Below are 25,543 nucleotides of genomic sequence, written 5' to 3'. Positions count from 1 at the left end.
CTGCAACCACAACACTTCAATAACGCTTGACAAACAATCTTCTGTAAGCATTACAGGGACATGGCTCTGAATATATACAGCAACACCTCCCGCATGGGCATTCCTGTCTCTTCTTTCCTTGTATTGCAACTGCTGTATCAAAGGAATTATCCAAGTCAGTCTCAGAAATGGCTAACATATGAATGTTATCTGATGTTAGCAAGTTATTGATTTCATGAACCTTATTTCTAAGGCTACATATATTAATATGGGCTATTTTCAGCCCTTTCCTGAGTAGCTTATCAGAGATAAACATCATATGGAAAAGAGCAAACAGAGCAAGAGACAAAAAAACATTTGCCAGTCTGTTAAATCAGTTGGGGTGTGTAAGATAGGAAACTCATAGGCTTAGCTGCCTCATCCCTTCCAGGCTTTCGAGAGGAGGGTGGACAATGAGCCTGTCACAGTGGATGGAAGTAATGTCCCTACTCGCTCTGGCAGCTTTCACGGCTGTGATAATTTATTTGCTGTACTGGTGTACAGGATAGACCTCGTTGAGGAAAGATGTACGTTCCTCTCAAGTTGTCGTCTCTTTCCAGAACAGCTACCTTGTCAAGATCCTGAGGTTCAATGACAACTATTGGCATGGGCCTGTCACCTGGGCCGGTGGTGAGTTTTCAGTCCGGTGGACGTGCTCCACCTCAAATCTTCCTGTGGTCCATCTTCAGTTTCTCAGAGATTATTTCCCTCACCTTATCCTCCAGGTCTCATGTGGAGATTCTGCAATTCCCTCCACAACAACGTTATTCTGCCTTGATTGTTCCCTGATATAACAATGATAGAGAAATCAGATTATCATGGCTTCACATACAGAACTGATGTCCTCTCTCAATGATTTACTGTCGTCTTGCAGTTCTCCTGTTTGAACTCAATGAGCTCACCCTGGGAGAACTGCAAACTGTTCTTCAGGTCTTGGACCTCGCTGGTCAGGTCTTCCATTATTTTATTAGTTGAAGCTATTTTATTGTACCAACTGCTTTAGAACTATTGTTCTTCTTTTAAAAACATCCTTCACCTGTAATAGAGAGAAACCACTGTCCTCAATGGTACTTCCACCAGCTTTGGTCTTCACCATGGTAGCAACGTAGGCTACGCTGTACAGTACAAGACTGGGCAGGTCGCAGGGAAGATGGATCAGCAGGAATCAAGACAGCCACAAGCCCGGGACAATCCATCCAGAGCGACAGATTTTTACCTTGTCAGCTATGGGATTTGATCCAGCAACCTTTTGGTTACTGGCACAATGCTCTAACCACTAGGCTACCTGCGCCCCCACTATGTAATGAATAGGGTTCCATTCACGACACAACCAGAGACTGTTTCTTACTCTAATAGAATAAATCAGTATATTTGTTTAATATACAGTGCATTCTGAAGGTATTCAGACCCCTTGATTCCCCCCCCCCCCCCACATTGTTACGTTACAGCCTTACTTTAAAATGGATGAAATCGTTTCACCCCCCCTCAATCTAATAACACTATACCCCATGTTCAGGTCTCTCCAGAGATGTTCGATCGGGTTCAAGTCCAGGCTCTGGCTGGGCCACTCAAGGACATTCAGGGGCTTGTACTGAAGCCACTCCTGCCTTGTCTTGGCTGTGTGCGTAAGGTCATCATCCTGTTGGAAGGTGAAACGTCGCCCCAGTCGGAGGTCCTGAGCGCTCTGGGGCAGGTTTTCGTCAAGGATCTCTGTACTTTGCTCCGTTCATCTTTCCCTCAAGCCGGACTAGTTTCCTAGTCCCTGCCGCTGAAAAACATTCCCACAGCATGATGCCGCCACCACAATGCTTCACTGCAGGGATGGTGCCAGGTTCACGCCAGATGTGACGCTTGACATTCAGGCTAAAGAGTTTATCATGGCCTGAGAGTCCTTTTGGCAAACTCCAAGCAGGCTGTCATTTGCCTTTTACTGAGGAGTGGATTCCGTCTGGCCACTCTACCATAAAGGCCTGATTGGTGGTGTTGCAGAGATGGGAGAACCTTCCAGAAGAACAACCATCTCCACAGAGGAACTCTAGACCTCCGTTAGTGTGACCGTTGGGATTCTTGGTCACCTCCCTGACCAAGGCCCTTCTCCCCTGATTGCTCAGTTTGGCCAGGCGGCCAGCTCTAGGAAGAGTCTTGGTGGTTCCAAACTTCTTCCATTTAAGAATGATGGAGACCAGTGTGTTCTTGGGGCCCTTCAATGCTGCAGAAAATGTTTTGGTACCCTTCCCCAGATCTGTGCCTCGAAACAATCCTGTCTCGGAGCTCTAAGGACTAGAGGTCGACCTATTAAATCGGAATGGCCGATTTCAAGTTTTCATAAGAATCGGAAGACCGATTTGGGCCATTTTTTTTTTTTTTTTTTTACACCTTTATTTAATCATTATTTAACAAGGCAAGTCACTTAAGAAAACATTCTTATTTTCAATGACAGCCTAGGAACGGTGGGGTAACTGCCTGTTCAGAGGAAGAATGACAGATTTTTACATTGTCAGCTCGGGGATTCAATCTTGCGACCTTACAGTTAACTAGTCCAACGCTCGAACCACCTGATTACATTGCACTCCTCGAGGAGCCTGCCTGTTACGCAAATGCAGTAAGCCAAGGTAAGTTGCTAGCTAGCATTAAACTTATCTTATAAAAAAAACTATCACTAGTTAACTAAACATGGTTGATATTACTAGTTTATCTAGCGTGTCCTGCTCGATGATAATCGATGCAGTGCGCATTCGCGAAAAAGGACTGTCATTGCTCCAACGTGTACCTAACCATAAACATCAATGCCTTTCTTAAAATCAATACACAGAAGTACATATTTTTAAACCTGCATATTTAGCTAAGAAATCCAGGTTAGCAGGCAATATTAACCAGGTGAAATTGTGTCACTTCTCTTGCGTTCCTTGCACGTTGAGTCAGGGTATATGCAACAGTTTGGGTCGCCTGGCTCGTTGCGAACTAATTTGCTAGAATTTTACGTAATTATGACATTACATTGAAGGTTGTGCAATGTAACAGGAATATTTAGACTAATGGATGCCACCCCTTAGATAAAATATGTAACGGTTCCGTATTTCACTGAAAGAATAAATGTTTTGTTTGAGATGATAGGTTCTGGATTTTACCATATTAATGACCAAAGGCTCATATTTCTGCGTGTTATTATGTTATAATTAAGTCTATGATTTGATAGAGCAGTCTGACTGAGCGGTGGTAGGCACCAGCAGACTCGTAAGCATTCATTCAAACAGCACTTTCGTGAGTTTTGCCTGCAACTCTTTGCTGTGCTTCAAGCATTGCGCCGTTTATGACTTCAAGCCCATCATCTCCCAAGATTAGGCTGGTGTAACCGATGTGAAATGGCTAGCTAATTAGCAGGGTGCGCGCTAATAGCGTTACAAACGTCACTCGCTCTGAGAATAGTTATTCCCCTTGCTCTGCATGGGTAACGCTGCGTCAAGGGTGGCTGTTGTCGATATGTTCCTGGTTCGAGCCAAGGTAAGGGCGAGGAGAGGGACGGAAGCTATACTGTTACACTGGCAATACTAAAGTGCCTATAAGAACATCCAATAGTCAAAGGTTAATAAAATACAAATGGTATAGAGGGAAATAGTCCTATAATAACTACAACTTCTTACCTGGGAATATTGAAGACTCATGTTAAAAGGAACCACCAGCTTTCATATATGTTTTCATGTTCTGAGCAAGGAACTTAAAATGTTAGCTTTCTTACATGGCACATACTGCACTTTCTTACATGGCATATACTGCACTTTTACTATCTTCTCCAACACTTTGTTTTTGCATTATTTAAACCAACATTTAACATGTTTCATTATTTATTTGAGGCTAAATGGATTTCATTTATGTATTATATTAAGTTAAAATAAGTGTTCATTCAGTATTGTTGTAATGGTCATTATTACAAATAAATGTAAAAAAATAAATTGTCCGATTAATCGGTATCGGCTTTTTTTGGTCCACCAATAAATCGGTATTGGCGTTGAAAAATCATAAATCGGTCGACCTCTACTACGGACAATTCCTTCGACCTCATGGCTTGGTTTTTGAGACCTTATACAGACAGGTGTGTGTGTCTTTCCAAATCATGTCCAATCAATTGAATGTACCACAGGTGGACTCCAATCAATTTGTAGAAACATCTCAAGGATGATCAATGGAAACAGGATGCACCTGAGCTCAATTGAGTCTCAAAGCAAAGGGTCTGAATACTTGTGTATTAGGTATCTTTTTTTGCAAACATTTCAAAGAACCTGTTCTGGCAATGTCATTATGGGGTGTTGTGTGTAGATGAATCAATTTTAGAATAAGGCTGTATACTTTCTGAATGCACTGTAAAAAAAAAAAAAAAAAAAAAAAAATTATATATATACCCGTGAATGATTGTGATTATCTTTCATATTCAGATGTCTGCTTTCATCATATTTGGTGATGCATTTCAGCATACCTCACTGAGATGGAGCAGGCAAATAGCACTATTGAAATGATAGCAATTATCTCAACACAAGGCCAAAATGCATTTAACAGATTATCTGCGGCAAATGGAGAAATCCAATTTAATGGATAAACTCTTGTAGATTACCAATTGAGCAAACTAGACAGGATGATTAAGCTTTGACATACCCACAACATGTTGAAGTGTGTGTGTGTGTGTGTGTGTGTGTGTGTGTGTGTAGGACAGCAGAGGTTGTGATGGTTGGTCACAGCAGATTGTCTGGAGGTGAGGATGTCCTCCTTTCAGGGCAAAGCCAAGTATATAGGCTGAAGCGCACACACACACACACACACACGTGTGAGTCATTGCACAATGTTGCAGACGGTGTCTTGTATTCTTGGAATCTGAGCGAGCTTGAAGATTCCGCAGTCAGCAAGGAGCTGCCAAGCAATAGCAACGTCTTCAGAGAAACTGCACCGTACCACACTGCCAGAGTGTCTGCAAGTACACCCCTTTCTCAGGAGATAACGGAGACAATCAACTCCCATGTCTACCTCTTAAACATCAGCCCCCGAAGCTCACAAACAGAGTGATGTTCACACCTTGCCTTGATGAAATAAATAATTTTGTTAATACTGTACCATCTGATTGCATACAGCTATCCTCCTCCTCAGTAGCATGCCAGTCTCTATGGTTGTATGGTATCAGATGGAAGCTGGCACCTCAGGGCCTCGTCTGGTCAGGTCTTTGAAAATATTGCTCAGAAAACCAGGTGTTTTAATTGACATATGCTTACTTAGATTTTGACCTTTAGGCCAATTAAGATAAGAGTGAGGAGTTGACATGACCATTTCCATACTGCCATAATCAGTTTAATATACACTACTCAAAAAAATAAACACTTAAACACCACAATGTAACTCCAAGTCAATCACACTGAAATCAAACTGTCCACTTAGGAAGCAACACTGATTGACAATACATTTCACATGCTGTTGTGCAAATGGAATAGACAACAGGTGGAAATTATAGGCAATTAGCAAGACACCCCCAATAAAGGAGTGGTTCTGCAGGTGGTGACCACAGAACACTTCTCAGTTCCTATGCTTCCTGGCTGATGTTTTGGTCACTTTTGAATGCTGGCGGTGCTTTCACTCTAGTGGTAGCATGAGACGGAGTCTTCAACCCACACAAGTGGCTCAGGTAGTGCAGCTCATCCAGGATGGCACATCAATGCGAGCTGTGGCAAGAAGGTTTGCTGTGTCTGTCAGCGTAGTGTCCAGAGCATGGAGGCGCTACCAGGAGACAGGCTAGCACATCAGGAGACGTGGAGGAGGCCGTAGGAGGGCAACAACCCAGCAGCAGGACCGCTACCTCCGCCTTTGTGCGAGGAGAAGGAGGAGCACTGCCAGAGCCCTGCAAAATGACCTCCAGCAGGCCACAAATGTGCATGTGTCTGCTCAAACGGTCAGAAACAGACTCCATGAGGGTGGTATGAGGGCCCGACGTCCACATGTGGGGGTTGTGCTTACAGCCCAACACCGTGCAGGACTTTTGGCATTTGCCAGAGAACACCAAGATTCGCAAATTCGCCACTGGCGCCCTGTGCTCTTCACAGATGAAAGCAGGTTCCCACTGAGCACATGTCACAGACGTGACAGAGTCTGGAGATGCCGTGGAGAACGTTCTGCTGCCTGCAACATCCTCCAGCATGACCGGTTTGGCGGTGAGTCAGTCATGGTGTGGGGTGGCATTTCTTTGGGGGTCCGCACAGCCCTCCATGTGCTCGCCAGAGGTAGCCTGACTGCCATTAGGTACCGAGATGAGATCCTCAGACCCCTTGTGAGACCATATGCTGGTGCAGTTGGCCCTGGGTTCCTCCTAATGCAAGACAATGCTAGACCTCATGTGGCTTGAGTGTGTCAGCAGTTCCTGCAAGAGGAAGGCATTGATGCTATGGACTGGCCCGCCCATTCCCCAGACCTGAATCCAAATGAGCACATCTGGGACATCATGTCTCGCTCCATCCACCAACGCCACGTTGCACCACACTGTCCAGGAGTTGGCGGACGCTTTAGTCCAGGTCTGGGAGGAGATCCCTCAGGAGACCATCTGCCACCTCATCAGGAGCATGCCCAGGTGTTGTAGGGAGGTCATACAGGCACATGGAGGCCACACACACTACTGAGCCTAATTTTGACTTGTTTTAAGGATATTACATCAAAGTTGGATCAGCCTGTAGTGTGGTTTTCCACTTTAATTTTGAGTGTGACTCCAATTCCAGACCTCCATGGGTTAATAAATTTGATTTCCATTGATAATTTGTGTGATTTTGTTGTCAGCACATTCAACTATGTAAAGACAAATGTATTTAATAAGAATATTTCATTCATTCAGATCTAGAATGTGTTATTTTAGTGTTCCCTTTATTTTTTTGAGCAGTGTAGAATTATTTGTGTGCATGTGAACATACTCAGAGACTCACTGAGGCAAACACCACTCTACATGCCTAAGAGCTGCATGCACACAAACACAGAGCCCCCGCCAGTCAGCATCAGTCGCCCCACAATAGGCCCCCAGCCGTGGGCCAGATTACCAGGTCGGCTGCTACTCTCCATCTCCCTCCCTCTGCATCGCTCCACCACTCCCTCTCTCTTCTCCCTCTGCTGGGCTCTGTAATGATGCAACCTGCTGGTCAGGAAAATATCTCCACACTGACTGACTGACTGACTGACTGTCATTCTGCATATTCATATTGTAGCGATTCTCACAATATGAACCCTACAAATCCCACCAAATGAGTGAACTCCATTTGGAGCAATGCGTAGGGTGTTTGCCTTTCATGCCAGCGACATGGGTTTGCTTCCCTTTCCCATTCGCAAAAATATCATCACCTCCAGTGGCCTTCCCATCAGCAATGCTCTCTCGCTCTAATTAGACGAGCACCTAATCCTCCTCTCCCTGGTCGGTCATTAAGGACCCCCCACCATCTTCCACGGGTCATCAAGGACCCCCCAACATCTTCCACGGGTCGTCAAGGACCCCCAACATCTTTCACAGGTCATTAAGGACCCCCAACATCTTCCACAGGTCTCAGCATCAGGCTGCTCTACCACCACTGAACCTTGAAAGTCGACCTAGAGGGGTATGTTTAGGGTAGGGTCTAGGTGTTAGACATGAAGCTCAGAGGGAGAATACACATGAGTGTACAGCTCAGGGCTGTCTGTGATAATGGCTGACCCATGATAGGGTCAAGTATAGACCACTCAGATCATAGCAGTCACTAGGCTATGGTTACCATATGGACCAGCTTTCACAGGTTATTCAAACTTGTGTACCGCTGCACATTTCTCTTCCCTTCCTGAAATCTAGCCTGTTTGGATGGCACAACCAGTCAGTTCCAAATGGAATCCTATTACCTCTATAGTGCACTACCTTCTACCAGAGCCATATTCCAAAGTAGTGCACTACCTTCTACCAGAGCCCTATTCCAAAGAAGTGCACTACCTTCTACCAGAGCCCTATTCCAAAGTAGTGCACTATAAAAAAGTGACTAGGGTGCCATTTGGGACACAGACAACATATCACAGTGCAGTGAAACTGAAGAGTAGCTAGCACCTCCGCCCTTGGCTCTGCTAAAGCAGAGCTTTGTTGTGGAAATAGCAGGAGGGAAGGACTTGCCGAAATGCTTTAGACTACAGGGCAGCTTCAACAGGTTTAGGACAGTCCCTTATTCCCTCAATCAACTCCTCTAGCTTGACTGGTTACAGCGGAAAATCCTCCCGTGGTCTGACAGAACTCCTTAAACCAATATGTCATGACATGCAAATTAGGCTGGCCCCGTCTACCCCGATACAAACTGTCATAGGCTGCCCCCGTCTACCCCGATACAAACTGTCACTTTAATACACATCCCCGAATTCAACTTAAACTTTGTCTGGGGAATTTTGTATTCATTGTTTTGTCCCATGTGAGCCTATGGCTGTTGCCGTTAGGGCACGCAGTGTCCCTCACTGCAGAGAAGAAAAAAAAACCTCTACTTTTAGAGCAATGATGAGACCTATTGATGGGGTGCGATTGTAAATTCCCCCGGTACACCATAGAAGCCAACGTCGTTATCAATGTTCATTAAATAGGATATTGTATTTGTTCTAATTGAATAGAGAGTAGGCTTATCTTGACCTCTGCGTAAAACAAAGTTCGAGACGAATCCAACAGCAACCACGTTATCAGACCTCATCAGCTGACGAGGCACCACTCATCAAGCCATTTAAATCAAAACAATAATCAATGTATTCATTATTGTCTGCCTCTTACCTTATAGACATTCTCCGTTATACGGTGTACTTCGTCAGTCCGAGACATCGTGGAACCTTCTTCAGCCAAAACCATAGACCAGATTTCCTTTAGTGACGGGAGCTTTTCGAAGAAATACTACGAAGGAGAAACGGAGTAGGTGGAAGGAATCGTAGTAAGAAACAATTGTTACAGAGGGGGGGGGACGCGCGTAATACGAGACTCCGGAATCATCGCTTTTATAAGAAACTTTTCAACTGCGCCCACACAGTCTGGAGGCTATACCACCCGCTGACAGAGAACGCAGGCAGCCTGATCATAGCTGCTTGCCATTTTAAAGGGATCCGCCTCCTCTCTCGATCACTGCCCACACCACTGCCTCTGCTCTGCCTCTGCGTAAAAATCATTCATAATACCCGCATGCCTGAATGACTACAGTACAGCTATGCACACACATCTCTATACCCAACAATACGATTTCAACAGATTGTGATCTAAGTAAATGAACACATTTTGAAGCGAACACATTTTAGGCAAAACAAATAACGTAAACCGATAACGTATGGTATAAATAATGACGTAGAACAGAGTGTATTTATCGAACATTGTACAAAACATTATGATTGAATAGCAGCTACCTGTTACAGTGGTGCATTGCTATCCAGACTTAGTGTCTGGAATGTAGTGGTGTGTGTCGGTGTAGGACGGCGTCACCTTGCTCGTACGGTATGCTACAATATGTGATGTAGGAACAGGGGAATCATCCACAACTCATTCAGCAAGTCACGATCTGCACCACAAGAGCCTGTTGGAAAATCTCTAAAGTGTCAAGGCTTTATTCTTTATTGGATGTGGACAATAAGTGATTTCTATGCTGCTGATGTCTCCAATTTTCCAGAAACGTATTAGCATTATAATAACTCTAATAACTAAGGAGGAAAAGTACAGTACCTTATAGTGCTGAGAGACACAGGTCACTTAACCCCCTGCCTGACCACTCCACAGAGTTAAAACTGGGTTTAACTTGCTCTTTTGACAACCCTCCTTCATTAAGGTGAGTTTATAATTCAACTTCATAAACACAACAGTAAAAATCTATCTGAAAACATGAATGAAGTTGTTTTTTTAAAGGGCATTTCTCAACATTGTCATTGATTTGCTTGTGTGATGAACAATCTAGTTGGCCCTCACACAGGTGGTTTCCATAATTAAACAATTCAACAATGATACTGCTTCCTAATTCATTTGAGACAGCTGGTGAATCAATCAATATCTGTCCCTAGTGACATGTAGCGTAGCAGGAACTGGAGGTAACAACAGCCACCTGAACATACACTAATACAAAATATTTAAGCAATAAGGCACTAATATTGGCCAGGGGGCGTGATACATTCTGGTTTTAGCACTGCTGTTCTGCGTCACAGGGAAAGGCATTAGAAAGCAATGAAGTATTCCCCTCAGCTCTGGTTAGGCCTATGAGGAGGCTTGAACAGAGACAGAGAGGGGAGCCCCATTATTTAGTAGCAGAGCCAGGACACTCTGTAGTCACCTGGACCAGCAACCGGTGTGTGTGTCCTTGGCATTGAGGGGACAGACACACACCCTCCCACCCACATCCCCCAGGTCATCATTACCTGGCCTTCCTTTGTAGAGCTGGCTCTTTCTCCAACCTAGTCTCAGAGCATTTCGTATTATTCTGTATGTTCAAAATGCACATGCACATCTGAACTATCTTTTTTTTGTAGGTGCATGGTAACAGTTGAATAAAATGAAAATAAAAACCTGCACACTGCTCTTGATAGTATCACTGCTCTTTAATAAGCTCTGACAAAGGACGATACGTAAAGCTTAATAAAAAGCAGTGAAACTATCAATAGCAGTGTGCGGGTTTCTTCATTTTTCAAGACACTCCATATGTTACGTTTCGTATGGCTTGTATTTGTGGATGTCCCATCACCGAATTTACTTTTACTATGTTACGTCAAGTCTGAGACCAGGCTGTTTTTTCAGGAGCACTTGAAAACAGCCTCCCACTCACTCCATTTTCCCTGCCTGTAATTGTCCCCCAGGTTCAGATATCTTTTATGAATCATAGAGCACAGCGATTCGCACTGTCATTCATGTTCCCTTTCTCCACCCACTCTGTCTCCCACGCTGTCATTGGCTTGAAGGGGACAATCAGCGACACACTGTATTGCAGCAGATTCATTCAACGGCACATCAGAGTTCACTGTGCAGTCAAAACTTGATTTTCCTGTGTTCTTTATATATATTTCCACACAATGAGGTTGGAATAATACTGTGGAAATTGTGAAAATTATGATTATGCTCTTTTAGTGTAAGAGCTGTTTGAAAAGGTGGGATGGAGTTTTGGCCTTCCATGGTGACATCACCATGCAGTAAATGAGTTAATAGACCAATAAGAGAGTTCCTAACCTCTCTGGCAATAACAGCTAGCTTTCAGTTTCCCCCTCCCCAGTCAGACAGTCCTAGCTAAATTATTTGCTTGAGAAATTTCTCTTCGCTAAGAAGCTATTTTGTTATATTTACCATTTGAATTGAAAACAATCACAGTAAGGTACTTCATAGTTAACCCAACAATTATTTGGCATTGAGATAAAAAAATACATCTACATTGTACTTTCCAGTACTTTTCCCAGAAATATACTAATTGTTCCAAGCATTTCACAGATAACAGACATGGTAGGGACATGAAGGAGATAAGGCCTACCACTTGCTCATTGCTTGGAATCTTTAGTCACAGGCTGCTGTGTTATAATACTCTGTGACCTACTATGGACTGATTTTAGAGGACCTCTGTATAATCCAAGGATGCTCTATCAATGCTTATAAAATCATCACACGAAGAAAGGAAGAATTCCAATGACTTGCAAAAGCAGCCTACCGGCACCAACTTTTCTGATAACTACTTTATTTTGTGGTAAAAAAAAAAGTACCTACTACGATTGTGATGTGTGGTCGTCTCACCTAGATAACTTAAGACCGAATGCATTAATTGTAGATCGCTCTGGAGTAGAGCGTCTGCTAAACGACTCAAATGCTAATGAATAACATACAGTCTTATATGATTCCCCTCATTATAGCTAGGCAGTTCTTTTCACTGTCCCATATAGTTGCACAAAACATTTACAATTAATTTTTTTGTACATTTTTTTTGAAACACTTAAGTAAGTGTTTCACTGTAATCAATACCTGTTGTGTTTCACTGTAATCAATACCTGTTGTGTTTCACTGTAATCAATACCTGTTGTGTTTCACTGTAATCAATACCTGTTGTGTTTCACTGTAATCAATACCTGGGCGCATGTCACAAATAACATTTGATTTGAAACAGCATCCCGAATCCACACAATACGTTTACTGACCAATGTATGCAAAGGTATTGCTTATCAACAGGTAAAATCATAAACTGCTATTTGCTGCCAGCTAGTGGTTGTTAATAACAACACGCTGGTCAAACAGCACCTTTAAAAATACTTTGTATTGTTACAGAATTACAACATAGTACATTTCGTATAGACACGCCACAGGTCTGTCAATATGATACCACTGGGAAATGGTCACCACGGTCATTATCAAGAGTGTCACTGTCTCAGAGAGACTTACTTTACACTATACATAAGTGGTTCATAAGCCACTTACATATTCTATTAAATATGGCTAGTGCTTATCTGTTATATGTAGGCCCTCCATTTCAGATAAATATGATATGCCAGTAATATATTACACATCCAGACAGATAACAACCCAAAATCATGATATGATATGCCAGTAACATATTACAGATCCAGACAGATAACAACCCAAAATCATGATATGATATGCCAGTAACATATTACAGATCCAGACAGATAACAACCCAAAATCATGATATGATATGCCAGTAACATATTACAGATCCAGACAGCTAACAACCCAAAATCATGATATGATATGCCAGTAACATATTACAGATCCAGACAGATAACAACCCAAAATCATGATATGATATGCCAGTAACATATTACAGATCCAGACAGATAACAACCCAAAATCATGATATGATATGCCAGTAACATATTACAGATCCAGACAGCTAACAACCCAAAAATCATGATATGATATGCCAGTAACATATTACAGATCCAGACAGATAACAACCCAAAATCATGATATGATATGCCAGTAACATATTACAGATCCAGACAGATAACAACCCAAAATCACACTTCATAGTGAAACAGACCCAATATGATACCATAACAGTCAATGGATAGCTAGGACACCAGGCTCGGTCAGAGTTAAGTTAGTAAGCCCGCTGACAATACAATTAGCCCTTCCTTTCCCCCAATGACACTGAACTAATTACCAAGCCAACGCTACTGGAGCATTCGATTAGTTAAACTGTTGCACAGCGAGGAAGAACATAGAATTTACATGAAATGGAGGCTTTAGCAAATAGGTCAGTACTATTAAGGATTTTACTCCGCAATCAACAAGATGAAACCAAAGCCAAAGTCATATCCATTATTGACAGTTTGGCAGCAATCAAGACATTCTTAACTAAGACAAGGCAAGATTCTGAAAGCCATCCCAACAGTAATGATTTTGAAAGACAGTCTGCATGTCTATTCCTCCCGAAGAGAACGTGTTCTGTGGTCAGATAGTAGGCCTGAGCCACAAAAGGTTGAAAAGTAAGAAAAAAAGAGACACATGAATTAATTTGTCTGTTAATTACATAGTTTGTTCGTTCACAGAAGATTTTTAAAAAACATACCCGTCACGGGACTTAGGCAATAGGCACAATATTATCTAAATCAAACCACTAATTTCTTCATTATGTATCTAAATAGGCCCTAAACATGAACAACAAAAAAAAAATGGGAGAACCTACAGGCAATGATGTGAAAAATAAAGTCCATGACCCTGGTTGGAGTGATGGGGTGGTTGAATCCAGAAGAGGATTATAAAGCAGTATTGGGGCTCACAAAGCCAAGGCTTAGCAGGGCACCAGGAAGTTCAGTATTGGAGGCGAGGGACTGGAAGAGATGGTGAAGATAATCTTTTTGTTGTTTTGTGTGTGTGGGGGGGGCATGAGACCCCTATGAGGGGGATATAGTGGCCGGTGTACCAAGACCCACAGAGTCACCTGGCGAACAGACAGGTCCCTAGACAGCCAACATCCCTCGTTCCTGCTTCTTCCTTGGCCTCTCCCTCTCTGAAATGAAGAAAACCAGATGGACTCTGAATGACACTTAGTGCTCATGTAATGTCTATTTCCACTGCTGGAGTCTTTAACCTACATCTGAATTCATATTCTCTCAACATAAGACACAAATATTTGTAATTCAGTATGACACCACATCTGAGGAGACCTACCTTGACCTGGCTCTGGTTCTTCATCAGCTGCCTCTGGAACGTCTGGCAGGGACTCATCAGGTACCTCGGGTAGGTCAAGCTCTCCCTAAACACACAAAACAGACAGAAAGGGAAGTAAAGGAAGAAACAAGACTCAAAAGGGACTGTCTCTCATCTATTGCTGTTAGGCGGGGAGAAGTCAGGTAAGGAACCAGAGAAGTGATACTATCCAGATTGACACAGTCCCTTGCCTTGACAAATGTCTAGACTGATAAGGCGTCTAACAGTTGAACACAATGGGTGATTTGAGGCTAGTCAGTCACTGTGTGATAAAATCCCTACTTGTGTTCAACGGATAGACGCCATAGGATAAAGTGTATAAACCAATTATAAGTTAGGAGTCTGCAGCCATGTCTCAGGTCAACAGAGTTACATGATGATAGTTGCTGGCCATCCAGTGTTGTTGAGTAATACAGACAGACCTGAGTGATGGCCTCCAGTTCAGCCAGTACAGCATCCTCATCCTCCTGTGTCAGGGAACCTGCCAGCATCTCATCTATTTCCTGTACAGAGATAAAAAGGTACAAATAAATATGAACAAAAACAGTTATTTCAATAAGATTTCAATGCTTCTGTAAAAAGAAACAGTGGGGACCTTACCCTCTGGTATTCAATGCCTTCTTGGGTCTCATCCATAATTCTCTCCACATCCTCGATGGACATCGCCTGATATGAAATAACAAACAGTAAGTACAGGAAAGCCAATGTTTATTCACTGCATATCCATGCGGAATGCTATATTATTTGAATTGCAGATGCACTGAAGGTAGCAACCTATTTATTTTACTAATTGGCTTATGGAAAAGACAGACATATACAGTATGCTACTTATCAGGTCATAGGGAAGTTGCATAGAGGTCAAACATAGAGGTCAAACATAGAGGTTTCAAGCATAGTGGTCAAACATAGAGGTCAAATATAGAGGTCAAACATAGCTCTCTGATACCCTCACATAGAGTACCTCATGCAATGACTTCAGGCAGTCGTTTCCAACTTTAAGGCCTTCAACGACCTTCATCTCAATCTGGGCAAACTCAATGTCTTGACACTATAAAGAAAACAATAAGATCAGAAGGCATTAGTTCAGTACAGGGGTGTATTTACTAGGAACCAAACAGAACCATGTGGAAGCAAATGGAACAAAACGGGGAGGGACTTAAACGTGTCCAATAGAAACTCTTGTTTGTTGCAAAGTGTTTTCCGTTTGAAGCAAAACATTTGGCTACGGTGGAAAACGTTTCTGAAACGGTGTCCGACTAATGAATAGAGACATTTTCTGTTTATCATCAAACGTCTCTTCTGAGTGATGCGTTGGGACCGTACATTTTTTTTAAAAACAGTTAGTGAGTGATGACCATGAAAACACAAAAGACTGACGGCTATAGCTATGATCAACACGCATATTATTCTTCTGGCTTTAACTAGCTCTATTTGTTACATTTCACCTTGCCATTGCTGGCCTGCTTAGGTAATCGACCCTCTGATGCAGGACAGGAGGATGGTTCATAATAATGGTAGGAACGGAGCGAATGGAATCAAACACGTGTTTGACACCGTGTCACTTATTCCACTCCAGCCATTACCACGAACCCGTCCTCCCCAATTAAGATGCCATCAACCTAGTGTGCTCTGATGACATCTGTCATTTTGTAGACGATAACCATCTGATTACGTGTTGGTTAAGTTGCAAGAGCTGCATTTGAAGTTGCATGTGATCGTATGGTGGTGCTTTTAAGACAACTGGGAACTATGGGGGGGGGGGGGGGACGAGGTCAAATCATGACGTCAGTGATCTTCAAGTCGGAAAGATGGCGCTCTAGAAAGATGCCCAAATTCCCGACTTGGAATTCCAATTTGAATGACCGTTCAAAATTAATTCTCCCAGTCGGAGTTCCCGAGTTCCCACCTGTCTTGAACGCACTGAAGTCTGAGATTTTCGAGATCCCAGTTATTGTGAACGCGTCATACGTAAACAACACGGCTTCTGATGAGGAACTGCACGTGCAACTTTTCATGACGCGGCCAGGAAATTAGCCTATACACCTCACGAGTATCATTTTCTATATTCCTGGTGATGCGAGTGAGTGAATGGTTGACAAATGTCAGGTATTTACCATTCGCTCCAGGTTGCTTATCTGGTTTTCTGTCTTGTCCAGGAGCTGGTCCTGGTATCTCTTCTTTTTGAGCAAGAGGAGGGCCTTCCTGTTTGAAAACAAAATACAGAAATGTGAGAATTTTCAATACAATGACAGCCAATATAATGTCCAAATTTCGTAATTATATGTATTATATATGGTCTATGCACATGACAGCTTTCAATCTCAAGTGCTTTAAAGTGACAACCTTCACTTTAGGCAGATCAGGATCATATAGCATTTCTGGTGAGAAGCCAGTCCTTACTCTTTCTTGCCATCTTTCAGCAGCTGCTTGGCTAGATTCCTCTCCTTCTCCAGCTGCAGGGTGATTCTCTTCTGATACTGCTTTAACTTATCTCTCTGCTGTTTCAGTTGCTGTAATTGAGATGACAGACATTTTAATGCAATTCTTGGAAGACCACTTGTTTCAACACTAAATCTCTTCAGTTCGCAGTCTAGCTTTCCAGTAAAGAACAGTGTGTTAGCCCTGGCTAGTAACGTTATGGGTTGTCAGACTGCCCAATTCCGCCCTCCTAGCTAACTTACTAACATTAGGCCTAACGTAGACATTATCAAATGTAGTTATAGTATGTTAGAAGGTTGACTTGTTAGCTAGTTGGCTAACGTTAGCTAGCTACAGTAGCTAGGCTACTTACCAAAACTGCCCTGTCCTGCTCTGTGATTCGTGTGCGTCTCTTTCTGGTGAAAATGTTTCCCATTTTGATTCAACATCCCCGCCACTCTGTGCAGCTATTGAATTGACTTGTCAACAAGTCTATTTCTCAGAAGAACATTGCGTACATTCCAATAGTTTGTGGATCGGTTGACTAACTAAACATCTGATGACTTTGCATGCTAGCTAGTTTACTTCGGTTACCACACCCACAATGTCCAAATTGTTCTATATCGTAAATATTCATGAGTATTATATTGTTGGTGCTTTTTTTTGGTGTTAATTTAAGGTCAGGGTTAGCAGTGAGGTTAAAGTAGGGTTTTAAAATCAAATTTTAAGAATATAAATTGTAGAAATAGGCGGGGTTTCTGACTTGGTGGCTGAGGTAACTACTGATGACCGTATACTTCAAATAAGCTAGCCAGCTAATGCAACAACAAAACACACGCCTAACAGGAAGTACGGCATTCAGATAGGGACAATTCACTTGTCACAATGACAAAAAAACGATAAACCATAGATAGGCAACGACCAATGATGTGTATAAACCCTGGTTCGCAGTCATTATATATTGGCCATTGAGATGATACGGTCGTCCATATTGGTACTCCCCGGTAGGTGCAGTCCTCCATAGGAATGAATGGAATTCTACAGTATTTCAATTAAACGTTTCAAGGACAAAATTACATGTATTTAGTTGTTGTAGTGGTGACAGTAGCATTAGTAATCATCCAAAAAAATTACTAAGGATTATTATTTGATATATATGTTTAAACTTTTTTTTTTTTGTTATGTTTAGCTCACATAATATAATTTAAAAGTATGCATTAAGGTGTCTGTAATATAATAATGTGGTAAAAACAAATGTAGACATTAATAAATTAATTTATATAGCTTCCAGAATGTGTTTTAGCTTCCCCTTCAAGCCTTGGTAGACTCTGGAGCCGCAGGTAACTTCATGGATGGTGTCTGGGTGAAGGAGAATGGCGTTCCCTCTGAACCTCTAAATGACCCCATGAGGGTTACTATGTTGGATGGATCTGGACTTGTCACTCGGGATCTGGGATCTGGACTTGTCACTCGTGTCACTACCCCCTTGCGACTTTTAGTTTCCCAACACCAGGAAGTGATGGACTTTCATCTGATCTCCTGTTCCGAGTTCCCTCTCGTCCTTATATACATTTTTTCTCTTGGAATTACTTTTGACGTTGTGGATTTATATTTTTGCCTGAAGATCTTTTCCTTTTTTCTTTATTAAATCACCGTCTCTAGTACTGCTGTGTCTGCCTCATCTTCTGGGTTCTGCCTCATCTTCTGGGTTCTGCCTCATCTTCTGTGTCTGCCTCATCTTCTGTGTCTGCCTCATCTTCTGGGTTCTGCCTCATCTTCTGGGTTCTGCCTCATCTTCTGGGTTCTGCCTCATCTTCTGGGTTCTGCCTCATCTTCTGGGTTCTGCCTCATCTTCTGGGTTCTGCCTCATCTTCTGGGTTCTGCCTCATCTTCTGGGTTCTGCCTCATCTTCTGGGTTCTGCCTCATCTTCTGGGTTCTGCCTCATCTTCTGGGTTCTGCCTCATCTTCTGGGTTCTGCCTCATCTTCTGTGTCTGCCTCATCTTCTGGGTTCTGCCAACTATTAGTGGCTCAGTTTACTAAGTGACTGTTTCTCACACCGGAGACCCGAGTTCGTAACCGGGTCCTGACAAGCTGGCATCATTTTATTGGATATATTCAAAGTTATGTCAATTGAAAAAAGGACAAACTAAACAAAGTACAGCTAGTTTGCAGTATTTCTAGCTTCAGTTTGAAGTTATTGTGTTAGCTTATTGTGTTAGCTTGCTGTTGGCTGGCTCCTCTGGACAAGTGTCCTGTCTAGTGAGCCTGTTTTCTATGCCAGGCAAAATCACACCTCATTAGCTCATTGTTGTGGATGAATCCAAATAAATGGCACTAGAAAACAGCTTTAACAAATGCGCTACTTTGTTGTTATTCTGGCTGCACTTTTTGACGTGACTGTAAATTAGCCGTAGTTGGATAGCTAGCAAGCAAGGGATAAGAACGTTGCCAGCCAGTATGGCAATGGAACATTTAGAACTAACGACTGGGCAGCTTCTATAGACGCAGAATAAAAAAGACTGAGCGACTGGGTCGAGTCTCTGGCACCCGACCCGATAGAACGAACGACCAGCCGGCTTGGGTAGCGACCCTAGATTTGTGTCAGGACTATATCTTGTGGAAGGATGAAATAGTTTGAAGAAATTCATCAAAATAATGTTAATGAAAATATGACAATCATTATTTGAATATGTTCGTAACCCGTTGCATGAAATGTTAATGCCCTCGAAGCCGATGTTTGGAGGATATATTGGTATGGTTTACCGGCCCTCAATGGACAACACCCGTGCCAATATATACTCCAGACACCGGCTTCGAGGGCATTATCACTTAATTAGAGTCCATGATTTGATGAATTGCTTAAGGCTTACGTTTGTGTGGGAGTAAATAACCAACAACATAATGATTTATTAAACAACTACATGCAGAACAGGCATCTTAAAAGACCCTAACTTGTAATAAACCATTCAGGTACATTCTTAATGAACAGTGCTATCACAGACTCTGATAACTTTGAAAACCAATAATGAGAGGCGTGACTTGTGACTCCAACCTAAGTGTATGTAAATGTCCGACTTCAACTGTAGGTGCCATACCAGTGGTGGTGAGAGAGTAGAGAGCAGGTTGACGATACCAAACCAATGAAATAGGCTACGAAAGGTAAACATAGAAAAATAAATACCAGACTCCAGCGTTTGTTATAATGTGTTTTCCAAATGATTTTGTTATCTTGTGATATTATACAGTTGAAATCGGAAGTTTACATTAAAACTCATTAAAACTTGTTTTTCAACCACTCCACAAATTTCTTGTTAACAAACTATAGTTTTGGCAAGTCGGACATCTACTTTGTGCATGACATTAGTCATTTTTCCAACAATTGTTTACAGACAGATTATTTCACTTATAATTCGCTGTATCACAATTCCAGTGGGTCAGAAGTTTACATACACTAAGTTGACTTTAAACAGCTTGGAAAATTCCAGAGAATGATGTCATGGCTTTAGAAGCTTCTGATAGATTACTTTACATAATTTGAGTCAATTGGAGGTGTACTTGTGGATGTATTTCAAGGCCTACCTTCAAACTCAGTGCCTCTCTGCTTGACATCATGGGAAAATCAAAATAAATCAGCCAAGACAACATAAAAAAAATTGTAGACCTCCACAAGTCTGGTCCATCCTTGGGAGCAATTTCCAAATGCCTGAAGGTACCATTTTCATTTGTACAAACAATAGTACGCAAGCATAAACACCACGGGACCACACAGCCATCACACCGCTCAGGAAGGAGATGCGTTCTGTCTCCTAGAGATGAACGTACTTTGGTGTGAAAAGTGCAAATCAATTCCAGAACAACAGCAAAGGACCTTGTGAAAATGCTGGAGGAAACAGGTACAAAAGTATCTATATCCACAGTAAAACAAGTCCAATATCGACATAACCTGAAAGGCTGCCCAGCAAGGAAGAAGCCACTGCTCCAAAACCGGCATAAAAAAGCCAGACTACTGTTTGCAACTCCACATGGGGACAAAGATCGTACTTTTTGGAGAAATGTCCTCTGTTCTGATGAAACAAAAATAGAACTGTTTGGCCATAATAACCATCGTTATGTTTGGAGGAAAAAAGGGGAGGCTTGCAAGCCGAAGAACACCATCCCAACCGTGAAGCATGGGGGTGGCAGCATCATGTTGTGGGGGTGCTTTGCTGGAGGAGGGACTGGTGCACTTCACAAAATAGATGGCATCATGAGGGAGGAAAAAGATGTGGATATATTGAAGCAACATTTCAAGACATCAGTCAGGAAGTTAAAGCTTGGTTGCAAATGGGTCTTCCAAATGGACAATGACCCCAAGCATACTTCCAAAGTTGTGGCAAAATGGCTTAAGGAGAACAAAGTCAAGGTATTGGAGTGACCATCACAATGCCCTGACCTCAATCCTATAGAAAATTTGTGGGCAGAACTGAAAATGTGTGTGCGAGCAAGGAGTTCTACAAACCTGACTCAGTTACACCAGCTCTGTCAGGAGGAATGGGCCAGAATTACTTATTGTGGGAAGCGTTGGAAGGCTACCCTAAACGTTTGACCCAAGTTAAACAATTTAAAGGCAATGCTACCAAATACTAATTGAGTGTATGTAAACTTCTGACCCACTGTGGATGTGATGAAATAAATAAAAGCTGAAATAAATCATTCTCCCTACTATTATTCTGACATTTCACATTCTTGAAATGAAGTGGTGATCCTAACTGACCTAAGACAGATTTTTTTACTAGGATTGAATGTTAGTAATTGTGAAAAAACTGATTTTAAATGTAGTTGGCTAAGGTGTATGTAAACGTCCTACTTCAACTGTAAATAGCAAATGTTTGTAGCAAACGATGTGTTTGGGAGTAGAAACAGAAGAAACTAGTTCACAGGCAGGCGCATCGTCACAAGGCCTATTTGACCCCAAGAACAAGTCATTCAGCGAGAGGTATTGTCACAGAAAAGAATTGTGTGTTTCTGTTTAGATACATTGGTTACATGCATAAAACCCAGCGGTTACGTGTTACCAATTTGAATATAATGTTTTGCTACCCTTCGTCCCTTCTCACGCCTGGCTTGTGAAGAAGTTGCTAGGGTCTCAACGCAAGCTCCATGTAGATTCGTTGTATTGCCTCCCGTCTGCAAATTGTACAAATTGAACATCTTTTCCAATTTTAGTAGTAGACTTTTGATGGTAACTGTTACGCCAACATCATTCTCCTTTTTGGTGACATTACACCGGCTTTGCAGATGAGACTTTTTAGGACTGAATGGGACAAACCAGGAAGTGATCTGTATAATACGTGCATTTCATTCGCGTGAAGAATGAACGAAATAACAACGTTTTGAAACGTCTCTCTTCATTTGTATCAGTGGTACTGTAATGTGTGTTTGTGTTGTATCAGTGGTACTGTAATGTGTGTTTGTGTTGTATCAGTGGTACTGTAATGTGTGTTTGTGTTGTATCAGTGGTACTGTAATGTTTGTTTCTGTTGTATCAGTGGTACTGTAATGTGTGTTTGTGTTGTATCAGTGGTATTGTTTTGATTTTCCTTTAGCCACGACTGTGAATAGCAGAGACCCGGAAGGGAACCGTTTTCTTCCATTGGTAGTACACTCTGGTTCCTCTTCAGATCGCATACATCTTTCACCTTGGTTGTCCCAGTTCCAGCCCCAGCACCAACCTTAGACACAGCACTGACCAACCCACAACTGCCACCTTCATTCAGTAACTCCCAGCTCAGAACCCACCCCTTCCCATCCCCTCCCCAACACAAATACACCATCAACCACTCCAACAGACCAACCATGACTGACTGACTAACAAATTGACAGACTGATGATGGTTACATGTCATTTGATCGAATGCATTCATTTTTTTTATTTTATTATTGTATTTTATTAACTTAAGTTGGATTGATTATTTCTTGTTTGAATTGTTTATTACTTTGAAGTTTGTACCTCATTTGATTATAAATGTCAACATGTAATTCATCTTTGACCTTTTACTAAAGATTTCCGTAGAGAGGAACATTATGATTATCAACTAAATGGTCTCAAGGCTGGGCTTCCTACACTTGTTAATAGTGAACTCTCTATAGCAGAGAATTTAATTAACCTGGGTGGTCTATCTATTTGGATAACTTTCAGTTGCAGCATTTACGTTGGGAGGAAAATATTGAGTGGTCAGGGTCAGAGTTTTGGTGTGTGTTAGTACAAATCTGGGCAACTTCCTGTAACGTGGTTTGAAAAAGTGGGGTAGGTGGCAAATTCTATCTAATTGAATGATACACTGTAAAACATTTCCTGTTGTTTTTACAATATACAGGCTGCTAGTTGTCTGTACGTTACCATAAATAAAGTACAGTATGTTACTGTAAGGGATTTTACAGTACCCAGGACTTACCTTTTTTGCTGTTGTTTTTACTGTAACTGGCGGCCTGTAAGTTAAAGTACAGTGCATGACTGTATTTTAGTCCAGTAATTGTAATGAATGAATTCAATTCATTGAGGGGAAATGGGGTTTATATTTTACAGTATTTAACTGTAATTATATGGGATTGGTGTAAGCAGGTTGGTTGCTAGGTAATATTTACATATTACAACACATCAATGAATGCCAGTTTGGAAGCCTTTGTTAGGGCTTCTAGCGCAAGTGATATAAAATACCAATTGTACATGTTTAATATCACTTTCTCTCCAGAGGCCTTAAAGGCTTCCAAACTGGCGAAGAGACAGATTCATTAGATCACTTGCTTTGGTATGGCCCATACGTACAGTAGGTTATTTTTTGGTCGCAGGTTCAGGAATGGTTGAAGAATTGCAACATGTACCTGGACCTAACTGCAAATATCACTGCTGGGTGATTTGAAAAGTCATAGTCAATCGATCAATAATATAATAACACTCTTAGAAAATGCACAATCTGTAGAAACTATGAGAATAGAAAGGTTCAGAACTTTTGTCAAACATCACAGCACAGTTAATAAATATATGGCAAATAGAAATCAAAACTGGATGGTGTTCAGAGAAAGATGGGAGGGGTTGAGGGGAGCTGAAAGATGGGACTGGATGGTGTTCAGAGATAGATGGGAGGGGTTGAGGGGAGCTGAAGGGTGGGACTGGATGGTGTTCAGAGATAGATGGGAGGGGTTGAGGGGAGCTGAAGGGTGGGACTGGATGGTGTTCAGAGAAAGATGGGAGGGGTTGAGGGGAGCTGAAGGATGGGACTGGATGGTGTTCAGAGAAAGATGGGAGGGGTTGAGGGGAGCTGAAGGGTGGGACTGGATGGTGTTCAGAGATAGATGGGAGGGGTTGAGGGGAGCTGAAGGGTGGGACTGGATGATGTTCAGAGAAAGATGGGAGGGGTTGAGGGGAGCTGAAGGGTGGGACTGGATGGTGTTCAGAGAAAGACGGGAGGGGTTGAGGGGAGCTAAAGGATGGGACTAAACCCCCCCCCCCAAAAAAACTAATGTAAAATATACTGTGTCTTTAAAATGTATATAGTATGTACAGTATGGGCTGGCAGTAGAAGCCAAAGTATTATTGTACATTCGTATACTCCAATTAGGGGACGGGCAAAATAATCAGGAAGAAGGAAAATAGATTTTAAAAAGTATTTATATATTTCCCAAAAATATATGAAGGGGATTGGAAATTATGCTGATAATTCAATTGATAGAAGCCACAATCTATCTGCAATATTAAAGCTGATCTACCTCTTAAAATAGAATACAAATAATAATTATTTGGTACATCACTCTAACGGGTGGCACAACGTAGCCTCTTATAAGGCACGCCTCAAAATATGTTAATGAACCAAAAACAACAATACCACGCAACCACTATTGGTCAAAAGGTTTTTGGCGCTTCAATAATATGGTACGGTACTGTCACGCCCTGACCATAGAGAGCTGTTTATTCTCTGTTGGTTGGGGCGTGATAGTGACTAGGGTGGGTCATCTAGGTGATTCATGGTTTATGTTGGCCTGGTATGGTTCCCAATCAGAGACAGCTGTTTATCGTTGTCTCTGATTGGGGATCATATTTAGGCAGCCATTTCCACATTGTGCTTTATGTGCTCTACAGATAGTTGCCTGTGTGCACACCTGTAGTGGTTCGTTTGGTGAGTTTCTGTTAAGTAAAATATGTGGCACGCTGCGCCTTGGTCCAATCATCATATAATGAACGTGACAGGTACTGTATTCTGTGGAGTGGAATTAGTACCACTTGATATGCAGCAATTATTTCCCTGTCCACAACTGTTTCCCACAATGCACCATAATTTACAGAATTGTTCAAAAGTTGTCAGTTGCCAATCCCACAATGCTGTGCGGTTACAGTAATGTACTGTTAAATCAGGGTATCTTTGGAATTTAAAGTATAATTGACTGTTTATGCCTAAAATCAGTGTGTTGCCATTTTACAGGAATTTACCGTAAATAATTAATATGGCACTTTATTGCTAGTTTTATTGTATAATACTGTCAACCTGTGACGTAGAAGTTCGTCACTGGCCGCGGGCAGCATTTGGTTCTTTAACACACACACACATTCATCACTCCTTCCTGCGCCGTTATCAGATAAGGTAACAATGTGGGTCGACACACAAGTTAACTTCTCTGTTTTAGTACATACATTTCACACTTATGTCAATGTTCATATTTAATACAAGCAATATAAATTATACTTATCTATGTTGTGGATGAGCGCGTTGTTTGTTCTGTTCCTCTCTATCTCTGTAGCTTCCGGGTATGCTGGATAAGGACCCGAGCAAAGGGAATTGTAATAAGATAGTTTTAGTGCATGTATTTTAGTGCATGCACTGGCAGTATGCTACATTCTTTAGAAGCAGTAGGAGACGGGGTGTGTATGTGTCGTTCAGTGATTAGGGTGGAGTTGATTA

At 42.0% G+C, this 25,543-nt stretch overlaps 2 protein-coding genes across 4 annotated transcripts in view; both read right to left on the bottom strand.

Moving 5' to 3' along the window:
* LOC139375717 (BAR/IMD domain-containing adapter protein 2-like) overlaps window positions 1-9,150 on the bottom strand; it is a 112,619-nt gene extending 103,469 nt beyond the window's left edge. Inside the window, exon 1 of one of the 2 annotated variants that reach the window (XM_071117527.1) lies at window positions 8,795-9,150. In XM_071117527.1, the coding sequence (XP_070973628.1) occupies window positions 8,795-8,869 (75 nt within the window). In that variant the 5' untranslated portion in view covers window positions 8,870-9,150. The remainder of the gene's footprint in view (window positions 1-8,794) is intronic. The other variant, XM_071117528.1, reaches the window with a different exon arrangement.
* Window positions 9,151-11,688: 2,538 nt separating this feature from the next.
* Window positions 11,689-17,479, bottom strand: LOC139376968 (charged multivesicular body protein 6-like). 2 transcript variants are annotated; one of them, XM_071119998.1, is made up of 8 exons: window positions 16,983-17,479; window positions 16,592-16,701; window positions 16,306-16,393; window positions 15,153-15,239; window positions 14,792-14,857; window positions 14,614-14,694; window positions 14,153-14,237; window positions 11,689-13,991 (listed from the first exon to the last, which is right to left on the bottom strand). In XM_071119998.1, the coding sequence occupies exons 1-8, from the start codon at window positions 17,043-17,045 to the stop codon at window positions 13,942-13,944; spliced, it is 630 nt and encodes a 209-aa protein (XP_070976099.1). In that variant the 5' UTR covers window positions 17,046-17,479; the 3' UTR covers window positions 11,689-13,941. The 2 variants fall into 2 exon arrangements, with proteins under 2 accessions (XP_070976099.1, XP_070976100.1); XM_071119999.1 differs by lacking the exon at window positions 16,983-17,479 and having other exon boundaries at window positions 16,497-16,701.
* Between the last annotated feature and the right edge of the window lie 8,064 nt (window positions 17,480-25,543).

Source organism: Oncorhynchus clarkii, chromosome 20 (assembly GCF_045791955.1).
Source record: "Oncorhynchus clarkii lewisi isolate Uvic-CL-2024 chromosome 20, UVic_Ocla_1.0, whole genome shotgun sequence".
Taxonomy (NCBI): domain Eukaryota; kingdom Metazoa; phylum Chordata; class Actinopteri; order Salmoniformes; family Salmonidae; genus Oncorhynchus; species Oncorhynchus clarkii.
Note: the sequence above shows the minus strand (reverse complement) of the source record. Positions and strands in the feature narration are given on the sequence as shown.

Coding starts and splice junctions, on each gene's coding strand:
- LOC139376968 (XM_071119998.1), bottom strand. CDS start 17,045: ATGGGAAACATTTTCACCAGAAAGAGACGCACACGAATCACAGAGCAG. Junction 16,394..16,591: donor CTGAAAGATGGCAAGAAAGA/GTAAGGACTGGC, acceptor GTTTTCAAACAG/GAAGGCCCTCCTCTTGCTCA. Junction 14,238..14,613: donor AACTGGAGGCCATCACTCAG/GTCTGTCTGTAT, acceptor TTGTGTGTTTAG/GGAGAGCTTGACCTACCCGA.